This window comes from Hemiscyllium ocellatum, chromosome 1 (assembly GCF_020745735.1).
Source record: "Hemiscyllium ocellatum isolate sHemOce1 chromosome 1, sHemOce1.pat.X.cur, whole genome shotgun sequence".
NCBI classification, from domain to species: domain Eukaryota; kingdom Metazoa; phylum Chordata; class Chondrichthyes; order Orectolobiformes; family Hemiscylliidae; genus Hemiscyllium; species Hemiscyllium ocellatum.
Genome location: NC_083401.1, coordinates 9,294,591 through 9,317,303, shown reverse-complemented (window position 1 = coordinate 9,317,303; position 22,713 = coordinate 9,294,591). Strand labels below are relative to the sequence as shown.

The following is a 22,713-nucleotide window of genomic DNA, read 5'->3' as shown; positions in this document are numbered from 1 at the left end:
ACACACACACCTCAAACACACACCCGCCCACCTCAAACACACACACACCTCAAACACACACACGCCCACCTCAAACACACACACACCCCAAACACACAAACACACCTCAAACACACACACCTCAAATATACACACACACCTCAAACACATACACACCTCAAACACACGCCCACCTCAAACACACACACGCCCACCTCACACACACACACGCCCACCTCACACACACACACGCCCACCTCACACACACACCCACATCAAATGCACATACACACACACCTCAAACATACACACACACCTCAAACATACACACACTCACACACACCTCAAACATACATACACACACTCTCATGCACACAAGTACAAGTGCACATAATTGACATACATAAACATACACACACTTAAACATACAGTCTCTCTCACACACTCAAACACACAGTCTCTCTCTCACACACACATCCGTACTAATGCTCTCTATCACACACACATTCTAATGCTCTCTCAACACTCATACAGTACTCCAGATGTGGCCTTAAACATGTGTTGCTGGAAAAGCGCAGAAGGGCAGGCAGCATCAAAGGAGCAGGACAATCAACATTTCAGGCATAAGCCCTTCTTCAGGAATGAGGAGGGTGTGCTAAGATAAAAGGTAGGGAGGAGGGATTTGGGGGAGGGGCATTGGGAATATGACAGGTGGAAGGAGGTTAAGGTGAGGATGATAAGCCGCAGAGGGGGTGGGGGTGGAGAGGTCGGGAAGAAGATTGCAGGTCAAGAAGGCGGTGCTGAGTCCGAGGGTTGGGACTGAGACAAGGTGGGGGGAGGGGAAATGAGAAAGCTAGAGAAATCTGAGTTCATCCCTTGTGGTTGGAGGGTTCCCAGGCGGAAGATGGGGCGCTCTTCCTCCAACCATCGTGTTGTTATGGGCTGGCGATGGAGGAGCCCAAGGACCTGCATGTCCTCGGTGGAGTGGGAGGGGGAGTTAAAGTGTTGAGCCACGGGGTGGTTGGGTTGGTTGGTCCGGGCGTCCCAGAGGTGTTCTCTGAAACGTTCCGCAAGTAGGCGGCCCGTCTCCCCAAGGTAGAGGAGGCCACATCGGGTGCAGCGGATGCAATAGATGATGTGTGTGGAGGTACAGGTGAATTTGTGGTGGATATGGAAGGATCCCTTGGGGCGTTCGAGGGAGTTGAGGGGGGAGGTGTGGGCGCAAGTTTTACATTTCATGCGGTTGCAGGGGAAGGTGCCGGGAGTGGAGGTTGGGTTGGTGGGGGGTGTGGACCTGACGAGGGAGTCACGAAGGGAGTGGTCTTTCCGGAACGCTGATAGAGGAGGGGAGGGAAATATATCCCTGGTGGTGGGGTCTGTTTGGAGGTGGCGGAAATGACGGCGGATGATACGATGTATACGGAGGTTGGTGGGGTGGTAGGTGAGGACCAGTGGGGTTCTGTCCTGGTGGCGGTTGGGGGGGGGCGGGGCTCAAGGGCGGAGGAGCGGGAAGTGGAGGAGATGCGGTGGAGGGCATCGTCGATCACGTCTGGGGGGAATCTGCGGTCCTTGAAGAAGGAGGCCATCTGGGCTGTGCGGTGTTGGAACTGGTCCTCCTGGGAGCAGATGTGGCGGAGACGAAGGAATTGGGAATATGGGATGGAGATTTTACAGGGGGCAGGGTGGGAGGAGGTGTAGTCCAGGTAGCTGTGGGAGTCAGTCGGTTTATAGTAGATGTCTGTGTTGAGTCGGTTGACCAAGATAGAAATGGAAAGGTCTAGGAAGGGGAGGGAGGAGTCTGAGACAGTCCAGGTGAATTTGAGGTCGGGATGGAAGGTGTTGGTAAAGTAGATGAACTGTTCAACCTCCTCGTGGGAGCACGAGGCAGCGCCGATACAGTCATCGATGTAGCGGAGGAAAAGGTGGGGGGTGGTGCCAGTGTAGTTGCGGAAGATGGACTGTTCCACATATCCTACGAAGAGACAGGCCTAGCTGGGGCCCATGCAGGTGCCCATGGCAACTCCTTTAGTTTGGAGGAAGTGGGAGGATTGGAAAGAGAAGTTATTCAGAGTGAGGACCAGTTCAGTCAGTCGAAGGAGGGTGTCAGTGGAAGGGTACTGGTTGGTGCGGTGGGAAAGGAAGAAGTGGAGGGCTTTGAGTCCTTCGTGATGGGGGATGGAGGTGTACAGGGACTGGATGTCCATAGTGAAAATAAGGCGTTGGGGACCGGGGAAGCGAAAATCATGGAGGAGGTGGAGGGTGTGGGTGGTGTCCCGAACGTAGGTGGGGAGTTCTTGGACTAAAGGGGACAGAACCGTGTCGAGGTACGCGGAGATGAGTTCGGTGGGGCAGGAGCAGGCTGAGACAATGGGTCGGCCGGGGCAGGCAGGTTTGTGGATTTTGGGCAGGAGGTAGAAACGGGCGGTGCGGGGTTGTGGGACGATGAGGTTGGAGGCGGTGGATGGGAGATCCCCTGAGGTGATGAGGTTATGGATGGTCTGGGAGATGATGGTTTGGTGGTGGGAGGTGGGGTTGTGTTCGAGGGGGCGATAAGAGGAGGCGTCCGCGAGCTGGCGTTTGGCTTCAGCGGTATAAAGGTCGGTGCGCCAAACTACTACCGCGCCTCCCTTGTCTGCCGGTTTGATGGTGAGGTTGGGGTTGGAGCGGAGGGAGTGGAGGGCTGCACGTTCTGAGGGTGAGAGGTTGGAGTGGGTGAGAGGGGTGGACAGGTCGAGTCGGTTAATGTTGCGGCGGCAGTTGGCTATAAATAGATCGAGGGCAGGTAAGAGGCCAGCACGGGGTGTCCAGGTGGATGGGGTGAGTTGGAGGCGGGAGAAGGGGTCGTCAGAGGGTGGGCGGGAGTCTTGGTTGTGAAAGTAGGCACGGAGGCGAAGGCGGCGGAAGAATTGTTCAATATCTCGCCTCGTGTTGAGCTCATTAATCCGAGGGCGTAGGGGAACGAAGGTGAGGCCCCTGCTGAGGACTGATCTTTCATCCTCAGAGAGGGGGAGGTCTGGAGGGATGGTGACGATCCGGCAAGGTCGGGAGCTAGGACCTGGTGTGAGGCTGGAGCTGGGAGTGGGGGTGGGGTTAGGTGTGGGGGTGGGGTTAGGTGTGGGGGCGGGGTTAGGTGTGGGGGCGTGGTTAGGTGTGGGGGCGGGGTTAGGTGTGGGGCGGGGTTAGGTGTGGGGCGGGGTTAGGTGTGGGGGCGGGGTTAGGTGTGGGGGTGGGGTTAGGCATGGGGTGGGGTTAGGTGTGGGGGTGGGGTTAGGTGTGGGGGTGGGGTTAGGCGTGGGGCAGGGCTAGGTTTGAGGCGGGGCTAGGTGTGGGGGCGGGGTTAGGTGTGGGGGCGGGGATCGGTGTGGGGGCGGGGTTAGGTGAGGGGGCGTGGATCGGTGTGGGGGCGGGGTTAGGTTTGGGGTGGGGTTACATGTGGGGGTGGGGTTAGGTGTGAAGGAGGGGATTGGTGTGGGGTGGGGTTAGGCGTGGGGGCGGGGTTAGGTGTGGGGTGGGGTTAAGTGTGGAGCTGGGTTAGGTGTGGGGCGGGGTTAGGTGTGGGGCGGGGTTAGGTGTGGGGCGGGTTTAGGTGTGGGGCGGGTTTAGGTGTGGGGCGGGGTTAGGTGTGGGGGCGGGGTTAGGTGTGGGGCAGGGCTAGGTGTGGGGTGGGGTTAGGTGTGGGGCGGGGCTAGGTGTGGGGTGGGGTTAGGTGTGGGGCGGGGTTAGGTGTGGGGCGGGGTTAGACATGGGGGCGGGGCTAGGTGTGGGGCGGGGCTAGGTGTGGGGTGGGGTTAGGTGTGGAGCGGGGTTAGGCATGGGGGTGGGGTTAGGTGTGGGATGGGGTTAGGTGTGGGGCGGGGTTAGGTGTGGGGCGGGGTTAGGTGCAGGGCGGGGCTAGGTGCGGGGCAGGGTTAGGTGCGGGGCGGGGCTAGGTGCGGGGCGGGGCTAGGTGTGGGGCGGGGTTAGGTGTGGGGCGGGGTTAGGTGTGGGGCGGGGTTAGATGTGGGGCGGGGTTAGTGTGGGGCGGGGCTAGTGTGGGGCGGGGTTAGGTGTGGGGGCGGGGTTAAGCGTGGGGGGTTAGGCATGGGGGTGGGGTTAGGCATGGGGGCGGGGCTAGGTGTGGGGCGGGGCTAGGTGTGGGGTGGGGTTAGGTGTGGAGCGGGGTTAGGCATGGGGGTGGGGTTAGGTGTGGGATAGGGTTAGGTGTGGGGCGGGTTTAGGTGTGAGGCGGGGTTAGGTGTGGGGCGGGGTTAGGTGCAGGGCGGGGCTAGGTGTGGGGCAGGGTTAGGTGCGGGGCGGGGCTAGGTGCGGGGCGGGGCTAGGTTTGGGGCGGGGTTAGGTGTGGGGGGCGGGGTTAAGCGTGGGGGGTTAGGCATGGGGGTGGGGTTAGGCATGGGGTGGGGTTAGGCGTGGGGCAGGGTTAAGTGTGGGGCGGGGTTAGGTGTGGGGCGGGGTTAGGTGCGGGGCGGGGTTAGGTGTGGGGCAGGGCTAGGATTGGGGCGGGGCTAGGTGTGGGGGCAGGGTTAGGTGTGGGGGCGGGGATCGGTGTGGGGGTGGGGTTAGGTGAGGGGGCGTGGATCGGTGTGGGGGCGGGGTTAGGTTTGGGGGCGGGGTTAGGTGAGGGGGCGTGGATCGGTGTGGGGGCGGGGATCGCTGTGGGGCGGGGTTAGGTGAGGGGGCGTGGATCGGTGTGGGGGCAGGGTTAGGTGAGGGGGCGTGGATCGGTGTGGGGGCGGGGTTAGGTGAGGGGGCGGGGTTAGGTGAGGGGGCGTGGATCGGTGTGGGGGCGGGTTTAGGTGAGGGGGTGTGGATCGGTGTGGGGGCGGGGTTAGGTGAGGGGGCGTGGATCAGTGTGGGGGCGGGGTTAGGTGAGGGGGCGTGGATCGGTGTGGGGGCGGGGTTAGGTGTGGGGGCTGGATTAGGTGAGGGGGCGTGGATCGGTGTGGGGGCGGGGTTAGGTGAGGGGGCGGGGTTAGGTGTGGGGGCGGGGATCGGTGTGGGGCGGAGACGCATGCGGCATGGTCGTTGTGCAGGTGAGTGATGTCACTGGGGGCGGAAGTAGATGCGGCGATGGCAACACCGGGGGCGGAAGTGGCTGTGGTGAATGCAGAAACAGTGCACCCCAGCCAGCTGCAATATGACCGCCCTGTCTTTAACCTCAATCCCTTCAGTCATGAAGGACAAAATTCCATTATCCTTCTTCATTACCTACTGTACCTGCAGACCAACCCTCTGTGATTCATACACAAGGACACACAGGTCTCTCTGCACAGCACCGTGCTGCAACCTGTTACCATTTCAGTAATAGTCCATTTTGCTGTTAATCCTACCAAAATCACACACTCATCCTAATGCTCTCTCACAGACACACACACTCATCCTAATGCTCTCTCACAGACACACACTCATCCTAATGCTCTCTCACAGACACACACACTCACCCTAATGCTCTCTCACAGACACACACTCATCCTAATGCTCTCTCACAGACACACACACATCTTAATGGTCTCTCACAGACACACACACATCATAATGCTCTCTCACAGACACACACACTCACCCTAATGCTCTCTCACAGACACACACTCATCTTAATGCTCTCTCACAGACACACACACATCATAATGCTCTCTCACAGACACACACTCATCCTAATGCTCTCTCACAGACACACACACATCTTAATGCTCTCTCACAGACACACACACACACATCCTAATGCTCTCTCACAGACACACACTCACCCTAATGCTCTCTCACAGACACACACTCATCCTAATGCTCTCTCACAGACACACACTCACCCTAATGCTCTCTCACAGACACACACACATCTTAATGCTCTCTCACAGACACACACACACACCCATCCTAATGCTCTCTCACAGACACACACACCCATCCTAATGCTCTCTCACAGACACACACTCATCCTAATGCTCTTTCACACAGGCACACACATACTAAGACTCTCTCTCTCACACACAAATGCTCTCTCTCGCACAGGTATATTCACTCATACTAATGCTTTCTCTCACACACGCACACAAATGCTCTCTCACAGAGACACACACTCATACAAATGCTCTCTTACACACACACCTAATACTGTCACACCAATGCTCATATACACACACACACACACACACACACACACTCACTCTCGCTCTCTCATACAAATGTCCTCAGACTCAGACATGAATATCCAACATGGGTCAAAGAACAGTAGGATCTGACCGAAGTTTCGAAAGCCATGTAGGGAATATTGCAGCGCACGGCCGCATCTTCAGTATGACGGCAGTTGTCCTGGGAGATATTCTTTGCTGCACAATCCCATATCGACTTCTCAAACCCAGTGCACTGAACCTCGTTCAGATAGATCGGCCCCATTCCTGAAAACCGACAGCAATCAGTGAGACACACTCCCAGCCAAGTCAAACACAACTCACTGTCACCCCGACCCAAGTACAGAGTGCAGGAAAAAGACATTCCAAAGGGAAAAACGCTAACTAAACACCAGTGGGATATTATAGAAGAACAAAAATCGAACTTGAACAATTGAGGTTGAGGAAAGAGGCAAACATTATGTGCAGTGAGAGAAGAAGGCAGTAGGATGAGGGTCACTATACAGAGTTCATCAAAAGCACAATGAGGAAGCAATGAGGAATGCTGAAATTCAAGGAGTTAAATAATAATCCACTTCATAGACACATCCATAACCAAGGAAGACTCTGACAGGAGTACAACAATTAATGGGGAAACATGAATATAAAACTGTAACACTGTGACATATACGCACATGATTAGGCCATTTGGCCCACTGAGTCTGCTTGCCCAATTGATCTTGGGGTTTCTCAATCCTGTTCTCCTGCCTTCTCCCGGTAACCCTTGACCCCCTTACTCATCAAGACCCTATCCATCTCTGTTGTAAACACACTCAATGACTTACCCTCCCCAGCCCTCTGTGGGAATGAGTTCCACAGATCCCCCACCCTCTGGCTGGAGACATTCCTCCTCACCTCCGTTCGAAAGGGGCGTCCCTTCACCCTGAGGCTGTGCCCTCAGGTCCTAGTCTCTCCTACCAGTGGAAGCATATTCTCCCTGTACACTCTGTCCAGGTCTCTCAGTGTGTAAGTAATGGAGGGTGTAAAGTCAGTGATGTATTCAGAATGTATGTTTTAATCATATCACCTCACCCCCCTTCCCTCCCTTCCCCATCTTTCTGCACTCCATTGAGTACAGGCCCAGAGTTCACAAACGCTGCTCATACGACAATGCCTTCATCTCTGAGATGATTCTTGTAATTCTCCTCTTGACCCCCTCCAAGGCCAGCACACCCTTCCTCAGGTACAGCGCCCCAAACTGCTCACAATGTTCCAAATGTGGTCTGACCAGGGACTTGTACAGCCTCGGCAGGACATCCCTGCTCTTGGATTCCAGCCCTCTCGTAATAAATGCTGCATGCTGTCCCTGACTTCCCTTGTCAGCCTCATCCTCCCCTGATTATGGTTCCTCTTCTTTGGGATGTATTTCTGCTGTCCCCCCCCCCCGAATAACTCCCACACACCCCTGCCATTGTTGCTCCCTCCCTCCTCCCAATCTACACTGGCCAGTTCCTCCCACAAGACTGACTCCAGCTTCTCGCTCTCACACTGCGAGGTGCACCCTATTATAGTCACAGCCCCCGAGGGATACCTCCACCTTCAGTTCCCGAATCGAGTCTGCCTCATTCTACACCACTCCGTCCACAGCTGCCTGTCCCCCTGTGGGTGGGACCACAAACTGCTCCACAAACACATCCCCACAAATTACTTTCCTTCTCATCTACTACCCACCAGATATTCTGAGCCCACCCCTCACCCCTCACCCCTCACCCCTCAATCCAGACCCCTCACCCCTCACCCCTCAACCCAGACCCCTCACCCCTCACCCCTCAACCCTCAACCCAGACCCCTCACCCCTCACCCCTCACCCCTCACCCCTCACCCCTCAACCCTCAACCCAGACCCCTCACCCCTCACCCCTCAACCCAGACCCCTCACCCCTCACCCCTCACACCTCAACCCTCAACCCAGACCCCTCACCCCTCACACCTCACCCCTCAACCCAGACCCCTCACCCCTCACGTCTCACCCCTCAACCCAGACCCCTCACCCCTCACACCTCACCCCTCAACCCAGACCCCTCACCCCTCACCCCTCACCCCTCAACCCAGACCCCTCACCCCTCACCCCTCAATCCAGACCCCTCACCCCTCAATCCAGACCCCTCACCCCTCACACCTCAACCCTCAACCCAGACCCCTCACCCCTCACCCCTCAACCCAGACCCCTCACCCCACACCCCTCACCCCTCAACCCAGACCCCTCACCCCACACCCCTCACCCCACATCCCACACCCCTCACCCCTCACACCTCACCCCTCAACCCAGACCCCTCACCCCTCACCCCTCAACCCAGACCCCTCACCCCTCACACCTCACCCCTCAACCCAGACCCCTCACCCCTCACCCCTCAACCCAGACCCCTCACCCCACACCCCTCACCCCACATCCCACACCCCTCATCCCACACCCCTCATCCCACACCCAACACCCCTCACCCCACACCCAACACCCCTCACCCCACACCCAACACCCCTCACCCCTCATCCCACACCCCACATCACACACTCCACATTCCACACCCCTCACCCCACACCCCTCACCCCTCATCCTCCAACCCTCAGCCCACACCCCAAACCCCTCACCCCATACCCCACACCCCTCATCCCACCCCCACACCCCTCACCCCTCATCCCCAACCCCCAGCCCACACCCCAAACCCCTCACCCCACACCCCTCACCCCACACCCAAAACCCTTCACCGCACGCACCTCACCCTCACTGTAACACAATCTACACCCATCACCCCTCACTGTAACACACCCCACACCCCTCACCCCACACCTTACACCCTAACCTCTAATCCCACAACGTACACTACTCAACTCTCGCCCCACACCCCGCAACCCTAACCTCACACCCCTCTCTATAACACACCCCACACCTCTCACCCGACACCATAACCTCTCATCCCATCAAAATAGACCCCTCAACCCTCACACCTCACCCCTCACCTACACCTCCTATCCCTCAGCCCTCACCCCCGTCCCTCACCACACACCCCACACCCCAAGCCCCTCACCCCGACCCCACAACCCTAACCCCACACCCCTCACCCTACACCATAACCTCTCATCCCATCAACAGATACCCGTCAACCCTCACACCTCACCCCTCACCCCTCACCTACACCTCTTATTCCTCAGCCCACACCCCCCTCCCTCACCACACACCCCACACCCCAAGCCCCTCATCCCGACCCCACAACCCTAACCCCACACCCCTCACACCCCTCACACCACAGTGTAACACACCCTTCACTGTAACACACTCCACATCCCTCATCCCTCACCCTTCACTGTAACACACCCTACACCACACAATGCTCACACTACAACCTTCACCCCACACCCCTCACTGTAACACACCCCTCACCCCACACCCCTCACTGTAACACACCCCTCACCCCACACCCCTCACTGTAACACACCCCACACTGTAACACACCCCTCACCCCACACCCCTCACTGTAACACACCCCTCACCCCACACCCCTCACTGTAACACACCCTTCACTGTAACACACCCCACACCCCTCACTGTAACACACCCCACAACCCTCACTGTAACACACCCCTCACCCCACCCCCCACACTGTAACACACTCCACAACCCTCACCCCACACCCCTCACTGTAACACACCCCACACCCCTCACTGTAACACACCCCACACCCCTCACCCCTCACAGTAACACATCCCACACCCCTCACTGTAACACACGCCTCACTGTAACACACCCCACAACCCTTACCCCACACCCCTCACTGTAACACACTCCACACCCCTCACACCTCACTGTAACACACTCCACACCCCTCACACCTCACTGTAACACACCCCACACTCCACACCCCTCACTGTAACACACCCCACAACCCTCACCCCTTACCCCTCACCCCTCACCCCTCACTGTAACACACCCCACACTGTAACACACCTCACAACCCTCACCCCTTACCTCTCACCCCACACCCCTCACTGTAACACACCCCACACTGTAACACACCCCTCACTGTAACATACCCCTCACCCCACAACCCTCACTGTAACACACCCCACAACCCTCACCCCTCACTGTAACACACCCCACACCCCTTACTGGAACACACCCCTCACTGTAACACACCCCACAACCCTCACCCCACACGCCTCACTGTAATACACCTCACACCCCTCACTGTAACACACCCCTCACCCCACACCCCTCACTGTAACACACCCCTCACTGTAACACACCCCTCACTGTAAAACACCCCTCACTGTAACACTCTCCGATATACCCCTCACTGTAACACTCCCCGATATACCCCACACTGTAACACTCTCCGATATACCCCACACTGTAACACTCCCCGATATACCCCACACTGTAACACTCCCCGATATACCCCACACTGTAACACTCTCCGATATACCCCTCACTGTAACACTCTCCGATATACCCCACACTGTAACACTCTCCGATATACCCCTCACTGTAACACTCTCCGATATACCCCTCACTGTAACACTCTCCGATATACCCCACACTGTAACATTCTCCGATATACCCCACACTGTAACATTCTCCGATATACCTCACACTGTAACACTCTCCGATATACCCCTCACTGTAACACTCTCCGATATACCCCTCACTGTAACACTCCCCGATATACCCCACACTGTAACACTCTCCGATATACCCCTCACTGTAACACTCCCCGATATACCCCACACTGTAACACTCTCCGATATACCCCTCACTGTAACACTCCCCGATATACCCCACACTGTAACACTCTCCGATATACCCCACACTGTAACGCTCTCCGATATACCCCTCACTGTAACGCTCCCCGATATACCCCACACTGTAACATTCTCCGATATACCCCACACTGTAACACTCTCCGATATACCCCACACTGTAACATTCTCCGATATACCCCACACTGTAACACTCTCCGATATACCCCACACTGTAACATTCTCCGATATACCCCTCACTGTAATACTCTCCGATATACCCCACACTGTAACATTCTCCGATATACCTCACACTGTAACACTCTCCGATATACCCCTCACTGTAACACTCTCCGATATACCCCTCACTGTAACACTCCCTGGTATACCCTGCACCATAACAGTCCCTGGTATACCCCGCACCACAACACTCCCTGGTATACCCCACACCATAACACTCCCTGGTATACCCCACACCATAACTGTCCCTGGTATACCCAGCACCATTACACTCCCCAGTATACCCCGCACCACAACACTCCCTGGTATACCCCACATCATAACACTCCCTGGTATACCCTGCACCGTAATACTCCCTGGTATACCTCGCAACTAAACACCTCTCCCCGGTAAACCCCGCTCTGTAACACCCCTCCCCAGTATACCCTGCACTGTAACACCCCTCCCCCGTATACCCCGCACTGTAACACCCCTCCCCGGTATACCCCACACCGTAACACCCCTCCCCAGTATACCCTGCACTGTAACACCCCTCCCCGGTATACCCCACACCGTAACACCCCTCCCCAGTATACCCTGCACTGTAACACCCCTCCCCGGTATACCCCACACTGTAACACCCCTCCCCAGTATACCCCGCACTGTAACACCCCTCCCCGGTATACCCCGCACTGTAACACCCCTCCCCCGTATACCCCGCACTGTAACACCCCTCCCCGGTATACCCCACACCGTAACACCCCTCCCCAGTATACCCTGCACTGTAACACCCCTCCCCGGTATACCCCACACCGTAACACCCTTCCCCGGTATACCCCGCACTGTAACACCCCTCCCCGGTATTCCCCGCACCGTAACACCCCTCCCCGGTATACCCCGCACCGTAACACCCCTCCCCGGTATACCCCGCACTGTAACACCCCTCCCCGGTATACCCTGCACTGTAACACCCCTCCCCCGTATACCCCGCACTGTAACACCCCTCCCCGGTATACCCCGCACTGTAACACCCTTCCCCGGTATACCCTGCACTGTAACACCCCTCCCCCGTATACCCCGCACTGTAACACCCCTCCCCGGTATACCCCGCACTGTAACACCCCTCCCCGGTATACCCCGCACTGTAACACCCCTCCCCGGTATACCCCGCACCGTAACACCCCTCCCCGGTATACCCCGCACTGTAACACCCCTCCCCAGTATACCCCACACCGTAACACCCCTCCCCCGTATACCCCGCACTGTAACACCCCTCCCCGGTATACCCCACACCGTAACACCCCTCCCTGGTATACCCCACACCGTAACACCCCTCCCCCGTATACCCCGCACCGTAACACCCCTCCCCGGTATACCCCACACCGTAACACCCCTCCCCGGTATACCCCGCACTGTAACACCCCTCCCCGGTATACCCCGCACCGTAACACCCCTCCCCCATATACCCTGCACTGTAACACCCCTCCCCGGTATTCCCCGCACCGTAACACCCTTCCCCGGTATACCCTGCACCGTAACACCCTTCCCCGGTATACCCCGCACCGTAACACCCTTCCCCGGTATACCCCGCACCGTAACACCCTTCCCCGGTATACCCTGCACCGTAACACCCTTCCCCGGTATACCCCGCACTGTAACACCCCTCCCCGGTATACCCCGCACTGTAACACCCCTCCCCCGTATACCCTGCACCGTAACACCCTTCCCCGGTATACCCCGCACTGTAACACCCCTCCCCGGTATACCCCGCACCGTAACACCCTTCCCCGGTATACCCCACACCGTAACACCCCTCCCCCGGTATACCCCACACTGTAACACCCCTCCCCGGTATACCCCGCACCGTAACACCCCTCCCCGGTATTCCCCACACCGTAACACCCTTCCCCGGTATACCCCGCACTGTAACACCCCTCCCCGGTATACCCCGCACTGTAACACCCCTCCCCGGTATTCCCCACACCGTAACACCCTTCCCCGGTATACCCCGCACTGTAACACCCCTCCCCGGTATACCCCGCACCGTAACACCCTTCCCCGGTATACCCCACACCGTAACACCCTTCCCCGGTATACCCCGCACTGTAACACCCCTCCCCGGTATACCCCGCACTGTAACACCCCTCCCCGGTATTCCCCGCACCGTAACACCCCTCCCTGGTATACCCCACACCGTAACACCCTTCCCCGGTATTCCCCGCACCGTAACACCCTTCCCCGGTATACCCCACACCGTAACACCCCTCCCCAGTATACCCCGCACTGTAACACCCCTCCCCGGTATACCCTGCACTGTAACACCCTTCCCCGGTATACCCTGCACCGTAACACCCCTCCCCGGTATTCCCCGCACTGTAACACCCTTCCCCGGTATACCCCGCACTGTAACACCCCTCCCCGGTATACCCCACACCGTAACACCCCTCCCCAGTATACCCCGCACCGTAACACCCCTCCCCGGTATACCCCGCACCGTAACACCCTTCCCCGGTATTCCCCGCACCGTAACACCCTTCCCCGGTATACCCCGCACCGTAACACCCTTCCCCGGTATTCCCCGCACCGTAACACCCCTCCCCGGTATTCCCCGCACCGTAACACCCCTCCCCGGTATTCCCCGCACCGTAACACCCCTCCCCGGTATTCCCCGCACCGTAACACTTCCCGGTATTTCTCCCTCTCTCCTATTACCTCCTGTCCTGCCCCAGTAACTCTCTGTCCTTCACCTCTGCCCCCAGCTGGGACCTACCTTTACCCATTCGAGCCCCGGTCAATGCCTCCTTGGCACTCCCAAAGCCGAGTTGCCGGCAGACCACACTGGCAGACACAGCGTTCCAGCGGTCATCGCAGATGGTGCCCCACTCACTGCCTTTGAGAATCTCCACACGACCCTCTCCAATCCTTGCTCCAGCCTTCAGTCGGACAGTCAGCTGAAACCATAGTGAGAGAGAGAAAACACCATCAATGTACCTGCAGTTCACAGGATCCCCAGCTGTAGGCGATGTTGCGGGCAGGAACAGCACAGATTGAGGGGAGAGAATGACAGATACAGGGTGCCAGGGGAGGGTGGCAGAGGGTTAGAGGGGGAGAGGCAGTGGATGAGGGTGAAGGGGAGAGACTGGCACAGGTGAGGGGTGGGGGAAGGGTGAGGGGAGAGACTGGCAGAGGATGTGACGAGGGCAAGAGGGTGAGGGAGGAGAAGCAGAGGGTGGGGGGGGTGAGAAATGAAGGCTGGTTGACCACCTGATCCATCTCCATAGCAACAACATCGGGCACCCACCTTGGCTCTTACTAACATCTTGGGGCAACACGGTGGCACAGTGGTTAGCACTGCTGCCTCACAGCGCCAGAGACCTGGGTTCAATTCCCGCCTCAGGCGACTGACTGTGTGGAGTTTGCACGTTCTCCCCGTGTCTGTGTGGGTTTCCTCCGGGTGCTCCGGTTTCCTCCCACAGTCCAACGATGTGCAGGTCAGGTGGATTGGCCAAGCTAAATTGCCCGTAGTGTTAAGTGTAGGGGTAAGTGTAGGGGAATGGGGCTGGGTGGGTTCCGCTTTGGCGGGTCAGTGTGGACTTGTTGGGCCGAAGGGCCTGTTTCCACACTGTAAGTAATCTAATCTAATCTTAATCTGGTGCAGGATGAGGCCATTCGGCCCTTCGAACCTGCCCCACTATTCAACGGGATCATGGAGGATCTGAGAATCTTCAACTGCCTTTTCCCCATAACCCTCGATAACCAATCTGCTTCTCTCCCCTCTGAACATCCTGAACGATCCAGCCGCGACAGCTCTCTGTGCTCAATAACTTCATTGAAATTCCTCCTCATCTCTGTCTGAGATGATGCTCTCTGATGCCGGACTCTGCCCAGGAAGGCAGGTAACATTTCCCCATCTCTCCTGCTGCGTCCTCTAACAGCCCTGTGTGTTTCAGTAAGGTCCCCTCTCAGCCTTCTAAACTCCAGACTGACCCTAACCCAACCTATCCTCATTAGACAGTCCCTCCCTACCCGGTACCAGTTGAGTGAGCCTTCCCTGGACTGCCTCCGACACCGGTATACCCTCCCTTAGATAACAGACCCAGACCTGTGCACAGTACTGCAGCTCTCTGGTCCCTTGAATAGTATAAACGATGAAAAGTTCTGCTGCTCTTGTTAGCTGCAGCTTTTGACTATTCCTGATGAAGGGCTAATGCCCGAAACGCCGGTTCTCCTGCTGCTCGGATGCTGCCTGATCGGCTGTGATTTTCCAGCCCTAAACTCTGAGCACCGGCCCTCACTTCCTCCTGTTCCAACACACTGTCAAACAGAGAGACCGCAGGGTTCAGGGACACAGTTCCCTGTGAGTGGTGTCCCAGCTGCTCAGGGTGGTTAAGAAAGTGTTGAGCACACTTGCCCTCATTGCTCATATGGATGAGGATAGGAGTCGGGACATCATGTTGAGTTTGTAGAGGATGTTGGTGAGGAGTGTGTGTAGTTCTGGTCACCCTGTTACAGGAGGATATTAATAAACTGGGACTGGGACCCTTTTCACTGGGAGCGTGGGACGTTGAGAGGTGACCTGATCGAATTTATAAAACATTGAGGATAGAGTTAATGGTAGCTATTGTTTCCCGAGGATGGGGGATTACAAGACTAAGGGGTAGAGTTTTAAGGTGCGCAGAGAGGGATTTAAAAAAGACATGAGGGGTAAATGTTTTACACACAGGGTGGTTCACATGTGGAATGGACTTCCCGAGGAAGTGCTGGATATGGGCAAAATTCCAATGTTGAAAATACATTTGGATCTGTTTATGAATAGGAAATGTTTAGAGAGATCAGAGCCAGGAGCAGGCAGGAGGGATTGGGTTAGTGTAGTTTGGGAACATGGTCCACATGCACTGGTTGGACTGAGGGTCTCTCACCTCAGGATGCCTCATCATGTGGCCCCAGATCACTGCACCACCCTCCCTACCCCCTCTCCCCATCCCCTCCCTGCCTCTCACCATCTCTCCCCTCCCCAGCTATCCCCTCCCTCACCTACCCCTTCCCCCCCACCCCATCTCCCTCTACCCCCTCCCCTCTCCCCTGTCTACCCTCCTCCCCGTCTCCCTCCCTCTCCCCACTCCCCTGTATCTCCACATCTCTCCCCTCCCCCTCCCCTTTCCCCATCCCCCTCCCCCATCTCTGCCCCTACCCCACCCTTCTCCTCCCCTCCCCGTCTCTCCCCCTCCCCTATCCCCGTCCCCCTCTCCCCGTCTCTCCCCCACCCCCCCCTCCCCTCCCCCCTCCCGGTCCCCCTCACCTCGGGCTGCTTCCTCCTGCGGCCTTTACTGAACATGGGCCCTGGGACACAGCTGACGGCGGCAGGGCTACCTCCTGGGCACTGCCTGCTGCTGTTCCCCTTCACCAGCTCAAACTGGCACAGGGAGAAGTGTGTCTCCATGCCCAGGCACACCACAGAGTGCACCCGGTAACGCGGCACATGGCGCCCGGACACCATCCTGAGAGGGGGGGGGGGGGAGAGGGAGAGAGAGAGGGAGGGGGAAGAGACAGAGAGAGAGGGGGAGGGGGAGAGAGAGGGATGGGGGAGAGAGAGGGGGAAAGAGAGGGAAGGAGAGAGAGAGAGGGGGAGAGAGGGAGAGGGTGAGACAGAGGGAGAGAGATGGAGGGAGTGAGTGAGGGAGGGGGAGAGAGACAGAGAGAGGGAGAGAGAGGGAGGGAGGGGGAGAGGGAGGGGGAGAGAGAGAGGGAGGGGGAGAGAGAGAGGGAGGGGGAGAGAGAGAGGGAGGGGGATAGTGAGTGATAAAGCGGGGGTGAATAGAGAGTGAGAGAGACAGAGGGGGAAGGGGCAAGAGAGTGACAGAGAGAGAAAGAGAGAGAGAGAGAGAGAGACAGGGGTTAATGTCTGTCTGACCTTCCTGTGGAACCAGTCCGGCTCCATACCGTGTACCTCGGGGGTATAGTGATGGCTGGGTTACTGTAATGTGTCTCTCACTGGCTGGGCCTGCCTTTATGATACATCCCTGAATGCCCAGGGGGCAATGAGAGACCCCCAAGCACATTGCTGTGGGTCTGCAGTCACTAGTAGACCAGGTGTGGGGAGGGCAGGACAGCAGATTTACCACAGGAACGGGCATGAATGGACCCAGAGGGCTTTAACAGTTTCATGCTCACTGTGAGAGGCTCACAGCTTCACATTCCATACTTCCAACAAACCCCACTCCCACCAGCTGGAGCACAGACTCGAGGCCGGGGCAAACACAGAGCTGCTGGGAAAACTCAGCACGTCTGGCAGCATCTGGGAAAAGAAATCAGAGTTAACGTTTCAGAGTCCAGTGCCCCTTCGATAGAACTGGGGAAGGATTCGGAGGAAGGGACCCCAGACCCAAACATTAACTCAGATTTCCAATCACAGAGGCTTCCTGACCTGCCGAGCTTTTCCAATAACTTCTGTGACAGTTCCTGATTCACAGGGTTTCTGTTTCTCAAACACTCCCAGGACAGGGACAGCACGGGGTTAGATACAGGGTAAAGCTCCCTCTACACTGTCCCCATCAAACACTCCCAGGACAGGGACAGCACGGGGTTAGATACAGGGTAAAGCTCCCTCTACACTGTCCCCATCAAACACTCCCAGGGCAGGGACAGCACGGGGTTAGATACAGGGTAAAGCTCCCTCTACACTGTCCCCATCAAACACTCCCAGGACAGGGACAGCACGGGGTTAGAGACAGGGTAAAGCTCCCTCTACACTGTCCCCATCAAACACTCCCAGGACAGGGACAGCACGGGGTTAGAGACAGGGTAAAGCTCCCTCTACACTGTCCCCATCAAACACTCCCAGGACAGGGACAGCACGGGGTTAGATACAGAGTAAAGCTCCCTCTACACTGTCCCCATCAAACACTCCCAGGACAGGGACAGCACGGGGTTAGAGACAGGGTAAAGCTCCCTCTACACTGTCCCCATCAAACACTCCCAGGACAGGGACAGCACGGGGTTAGAGACAGGGTGAAGCTGCTAATACCTTATCCCAATGTTAACAGGATGCTGTGACTGTCTGATGTGAGAGTAATTATTTTACCGATTAGTCTCAGCTCGGTTCCTGAAACATTCTCACGTTACAGAGCTCAGACGTTTCCAGCTGAGGGGGAGGTGAGAATGCTGCCAGAGAGGATGAGAGTGGTGGGGCAGGGTGTGGAGGGGCAGGTAGGATGGGGAGGGGCTGGGCTTGTTTGGGGGTTTGAACTGGGATTGGTGGGGGTGGGGGCACAGTGAGCGGGCTTGCGGGTTGGGGAGGGTGTTGATGGGTTTGGGGTCAGTGTGGGGGGACGTGGTGGTTTGGGGTTCTGGGGGGAGGTGGTGAATTGAGGGTCAGATGTGCAAGTGGTGGGTTGGGGGTCGGGGGTGGTAGCTGGTGGTTTGGTGTAAGGGAGGGGGAGGTGGCAAGTTGAGGTCTGGGGGTAGGTATTGGGTGCGGGAAAGGGAGGGGGAGGTGGTGGGATGGAGGTCTTGGCGGGGAGGTAGTGCGTTGGGGAAAAGGGTGAATTGGCGGGTTGGGGGAAGGGGGAAGGTGGATTTGTGGGAAGGGAGAGGAGAAGTGGTGGATTGGGCATCTGAAGGGGGGAGGGGGTTGGGGGGAGGTGGTGTGTTGGGGGTTGGGGGAAGGTGGTGTGTTGGGGGTTGGGGGGAGGTGGTGTGTGTTGGGGGTTGGGGGGAGGGGGTGTGTTGCGGGTTGGGGGAAGGTGGTGTGTTGGAGGTTGGGGGGGTGGTGTGTTGGAGGTTGGGGGAGGTGGTGTGTTGGAGGTTGGGGGAGGTGGTGTGTTGGAGGTTGGGGGGAGGTGGTGTGTTGGAGGTTGGGGGAGGTGGTGTGTTGGGGGTTGGGGGGAGGTGTGTTGGGGGTTGGGGGGAGGTGGTGTGTTGGGGGTTGGGGAGAGGTGGTGTGTTGGAGGTTGGGGGAGGTGGTGTGTTGGGGGTTGGGGGGAGGTGTGTTGGGGGTTGGGGGGAGGTGGTGTGTTGGGGGTTGGGGAGAGGTGGTGTGTTGGAGGTTGGGGGAGGTGGTGTGTTGGGGGTTGGGGGAGGTGGTGTGTTGGAGGTTGGGGGAGGTGGTGTGTTGGGGGTTGGGGGAGGTGGTGTGTTGGAGGTTGGGGGGAGGTGGTGTGTTGGGGGTTGGGGGAAGGTGGTGTGTTGGGGGTTGGGGGGAGGTGGTGTGTTGGGGGTTGGGGGGAGGGGGTGTGCTGGGGGTTGGGGGGGAGGTGGTGTGTTGGGGGTTGGGGGGAGGTGGTGTGTTGGGGGTTGGGGGGAGGTGGTGTGTTGGGGGTTGGGGGGAGGTGTGTTGGGGTTGGGGGGGAGGTGGTGTGTTGGGGGTTGGGGAGAGGTGGTGTGTTGGAGGTTGGGGGAGGTGGTGTGTTGGGGGTTGGGGGGAGGTGGTGTGTTGGAGGTTGGGGGGAGGTGGTGTGTTGGAGGTTGGGGGGGAGGTGATGTGTTGGGGGTTGGGGAGAGGTGGTGTGTTGGGGGTGGGTGGGAGGTGTGTTGTGGGTTGGGGGGAGGTGGTGTGTTGGGGGTTGGGGGAAGGTAGTGTGTTGGGGGTTGGGGGGAGGTGGTGTGTTGGGGGTTGGGGGGGAGGTGGTGTGTTGGGGGTTGGGGAGGTGGTGTGTTGGGGGTGGGTGGGAGGTGTGTTGGGGGTTGGGGGGGAGGTGGTGTGTTGGGGGTGGGTGGGAAGTGGTGTGTTGGGGGTTGGGGAGAGGTGTGTTGGGGGTTGGGGAGGTGGTGTGTTGGGGGTGGGTGGGAGGTGTGTTGGGGGTTGGGGGGGAGGTGGTGTGTTGGGGGTTGGGGGGGAGGTGGTGTGTTGGGGGTGGGTGGGAAGTGGTGTGTTGGGGGTTGGGGAGAGGTGGTGTGTTGGGGGTTGGTGGGAGGTGTGTTGGGGGTTGGGGAGAGGTGCTGTGTTGGGGGTGGGTGGGAGGTGGTGTGTTGGGGGTGGGTGGGAGGTGGTGTGTTGGGGGTTGGGGAGAGGTGGTGTGTTGGGGGTTGGTGGGAGGTGTGTTGGGGGTTGGGGAGAGGTGCTGTGTTGGGGGTGGGTGGGAGGTGGTGTGTTGGTGGTGTGTTGGGGGTGGGTGGGAGGTGGTGTGTTGGGGGTGGGTGGGAGGTGGTGTGTTGGGGGTGGGTGGGAGGTGTGTTGGGAGTCAGGGGTCCGAGATGGGGAAGTGTGAGAATGTGACCATTCTACACCTTGCCCCCTGTTACCTTGGGGGGGAGCTCCTGCCTCTTTTCGCCCGGCGCCTCCTTAAACTCCTACAGGGAGAGAGGGCACAGTACAGGCATCGCAGAGAGAGATCAGGGCCACATCACCCCCCAGCCCACACCCCACCCTCACCCCCACCCCCATCCCCAGCCCCACCCTCACCCCCACCCCCAGCCCCACCCCAACCCCATCCCAACCTCACCCCCAACCCACACCCCACCCCAATACCAACCCCACCCCCAACCCAATCCCAACCTCACGCTCACCCCCACCCCCCAATCTCGCCCCCAGCCCCACCCCATCCCAAGCTCACCCCCAAGCTCACACCCAGCCCCATCACCATCCCCACCCCCACCCCCATCCCCAGCCCCACCCTCAACCCCACCCCCACCCCCAGCCCCACCCCAACCCCATCCCAACTTCACCCCCAACCCCATCCCCAGCCCCACCTCACCCCACCCCCAACCCCACCCCCACCCCATCTAAAGCCCCAGCCTCACCCTCACCCCCACCCCATCCCAACCTCACCCCTAGCCCCATTCCCAGACCCACCCTCACCCCCACCCCCAACCCCACCCCCATCCCAACCTCACCCCCACCCCCACCCTAACCTCACCCCCAACCCACTCCCAGCCCACCCTCACCCCTACCCCCAGCCCCACCCTGACCCCAACCCCCATCCCAACCTCACCCCTAACCCCATCCCCAGCCCCACCCTCACCCCCACCCCCATCCCAACCTCACCCCCAACCCCACTCCCAGGTTTGGAGCGAAATGGGCAGTGGGACCTGTCTCGTGTGGGAACATGGTCAGTGTTGATGATGAAGGGCTTTTGCCGGAAAGGTCGATTCTCCTGCTCCTTGGATGCTGCCTGACCTGCTGTGCTTTTCCAGCACCACTCTGATCTTGACGTGATCAGTGTGGACTGGTTGGACCAATGGGTCTGTTTCTGAGCTGGATGACTTTACGATTCTATCATTCTCTAAAGGTTTGGCAAGATCTGCACAGAGAGAACCATTTCACCTCGAATACAACTCCTTAATCCAAGAGGAGTGAGTAAAACACTGCTTCACTCCCAAACAGATTATTGTACTCCCAAATGGAGAATCGACGATTGGACACCACATCCAGGCAATGAAGTGAAGCCATGAGGATTCAAACATAAATCATCCGTAAGAATAATTCCAGGGATGGCATTCCTCCATTCCAAAGACAGGTTGGAAAGGTCAATCTGCTCTCCTTGGGAGAATAATACATTGATTTGATCGAGGTTTTCAAAACCTGGGACAGAGGAAACAGGGAGAAACTGTTTCCATTTGTGAAAGGGTCACAAATAACAAGGCACACGGTTAAGGTAAGGAGCAAAACACAGCAACAGCAACACGAAGGAAAATGTTTTCATGCAGTGAGGGGTCAGGGTATGACAGGGTGTGAGGGGGCAGGTTCACCCGAGGGGTTAGGGTCTGGAGTGTACTGTCAGAGTGTTGGGCAGGGGGCAGGTTCACTCGAGGGGTTAGGGTCTAGGGTGTACTGTCAGAGTGTGTGGGGGGGGCAGGTTCACTCGAGGGGTTAGGGTCTAGGGTGTACTGTCAGAGTGTTGGGCAGGGGGCAGGTTCACTCGAGGGGTTAGGGTCTGGGGTGTACTGTCAGAGTGTGTGGGGGGGCAGGTTCACTCGAGGGGTTAGGGTCTGGAGTGTACTGTCAGAGTGTTGGGGAGGGGGCAGGTTCACTCGAGGGGTTAGGGTCTGGGGTGTACTGTCAGAGTGTTGGGCAGGGGGCAGGTTCACTCGAGGGGTTAGGGTCTGGGGTGTACTGTCAGAGTGTTGGGCAGGGGGCAGTCCACACTGACCCTCTGAAGAGTAACCCACCCAGGCCCATTTCCCTCTGACTAATGCACCTAATTATATCTCTTTAATTAACTGAAACAGCATACCATTAGAATTTTGTTTTATTGGGGAATAGTTAGTGGTTAGTGGAGAATTGTTTAGTGTGTTGGTGGTTCTGTTAATGTGTTCACTGTTGGAATTAGATAAATAAATGATTACTTGTTGAATATAGAGTGAGTGCAAGGATTTATTTCATTTAACCAGTCCTTTATCACAGATTTGGGGATGTGGGGGGATGGTGAGTTGTAGCTTATCGCCCTTTTTATTTTAAACAGATTATGGGGCTAGGTTATCCTCTCTGGGTGTTTTGGTGTTGGTTATCAGAAGTGGAAGGATCAGCCCTTATCCCTGAGTAACAATGGGCAAGTATGTACCGCCTGAGGGTCAGGAAACTCAGTTTAATCTCAATTTGACGGCATGCACCGAGAGCGAGAGTGTGGGTGTGCACTCGAGGAAGCTCCACATTGAACAGACAGCAGCTAGGGACAGTGTGTGAG

General features: G+C 57.7%; 1 protein-coding gene across 6 annotated transcripts in view; it reads right to left on the bottom strand.

The window, feature by feature from the left end:
* LOC132821789 (lysyl oxidase homolog 3B-like) overlaps nucleotides 1–22,713 on the bottom strand; it is a 215,545-nt gene that overhangs the window by 123,931 nt on the left and 68,901 nt on the right. For 4 of the 6 annotated variants that reach the window (XM_060834621.1, XM_060834977.1, XM_060834884.1 and 1 more), the window contains 4 exons: nucleotides 20,333–20,380; nucleotides 16,392–16,590; nucleotides 13,863–14,043; nucleotides 6,217–6,371 (listed from right to left, as the gene is read on the bottom strand). In XM_060834621.1, the coding sequence (XP_060690604.1) occupies nucleotides 6,217–6,371; nucleotides 13,863–14,043; nucleotides 16,392–16,590; nucleotides 20,333–20,380 (583 nt within the window). The remainder of the gene's footprint in view (nucleotides 1–6,216; nucleotides 6,372–13,862; nucleotides 14,044–16,391; nucleotides 16,591–20,332; nucleotides 20,381–22,713) is intronic. The other 2 variants (XM_060834797.1, XM_060835039.1) reach the window with 1 other exon arrangement.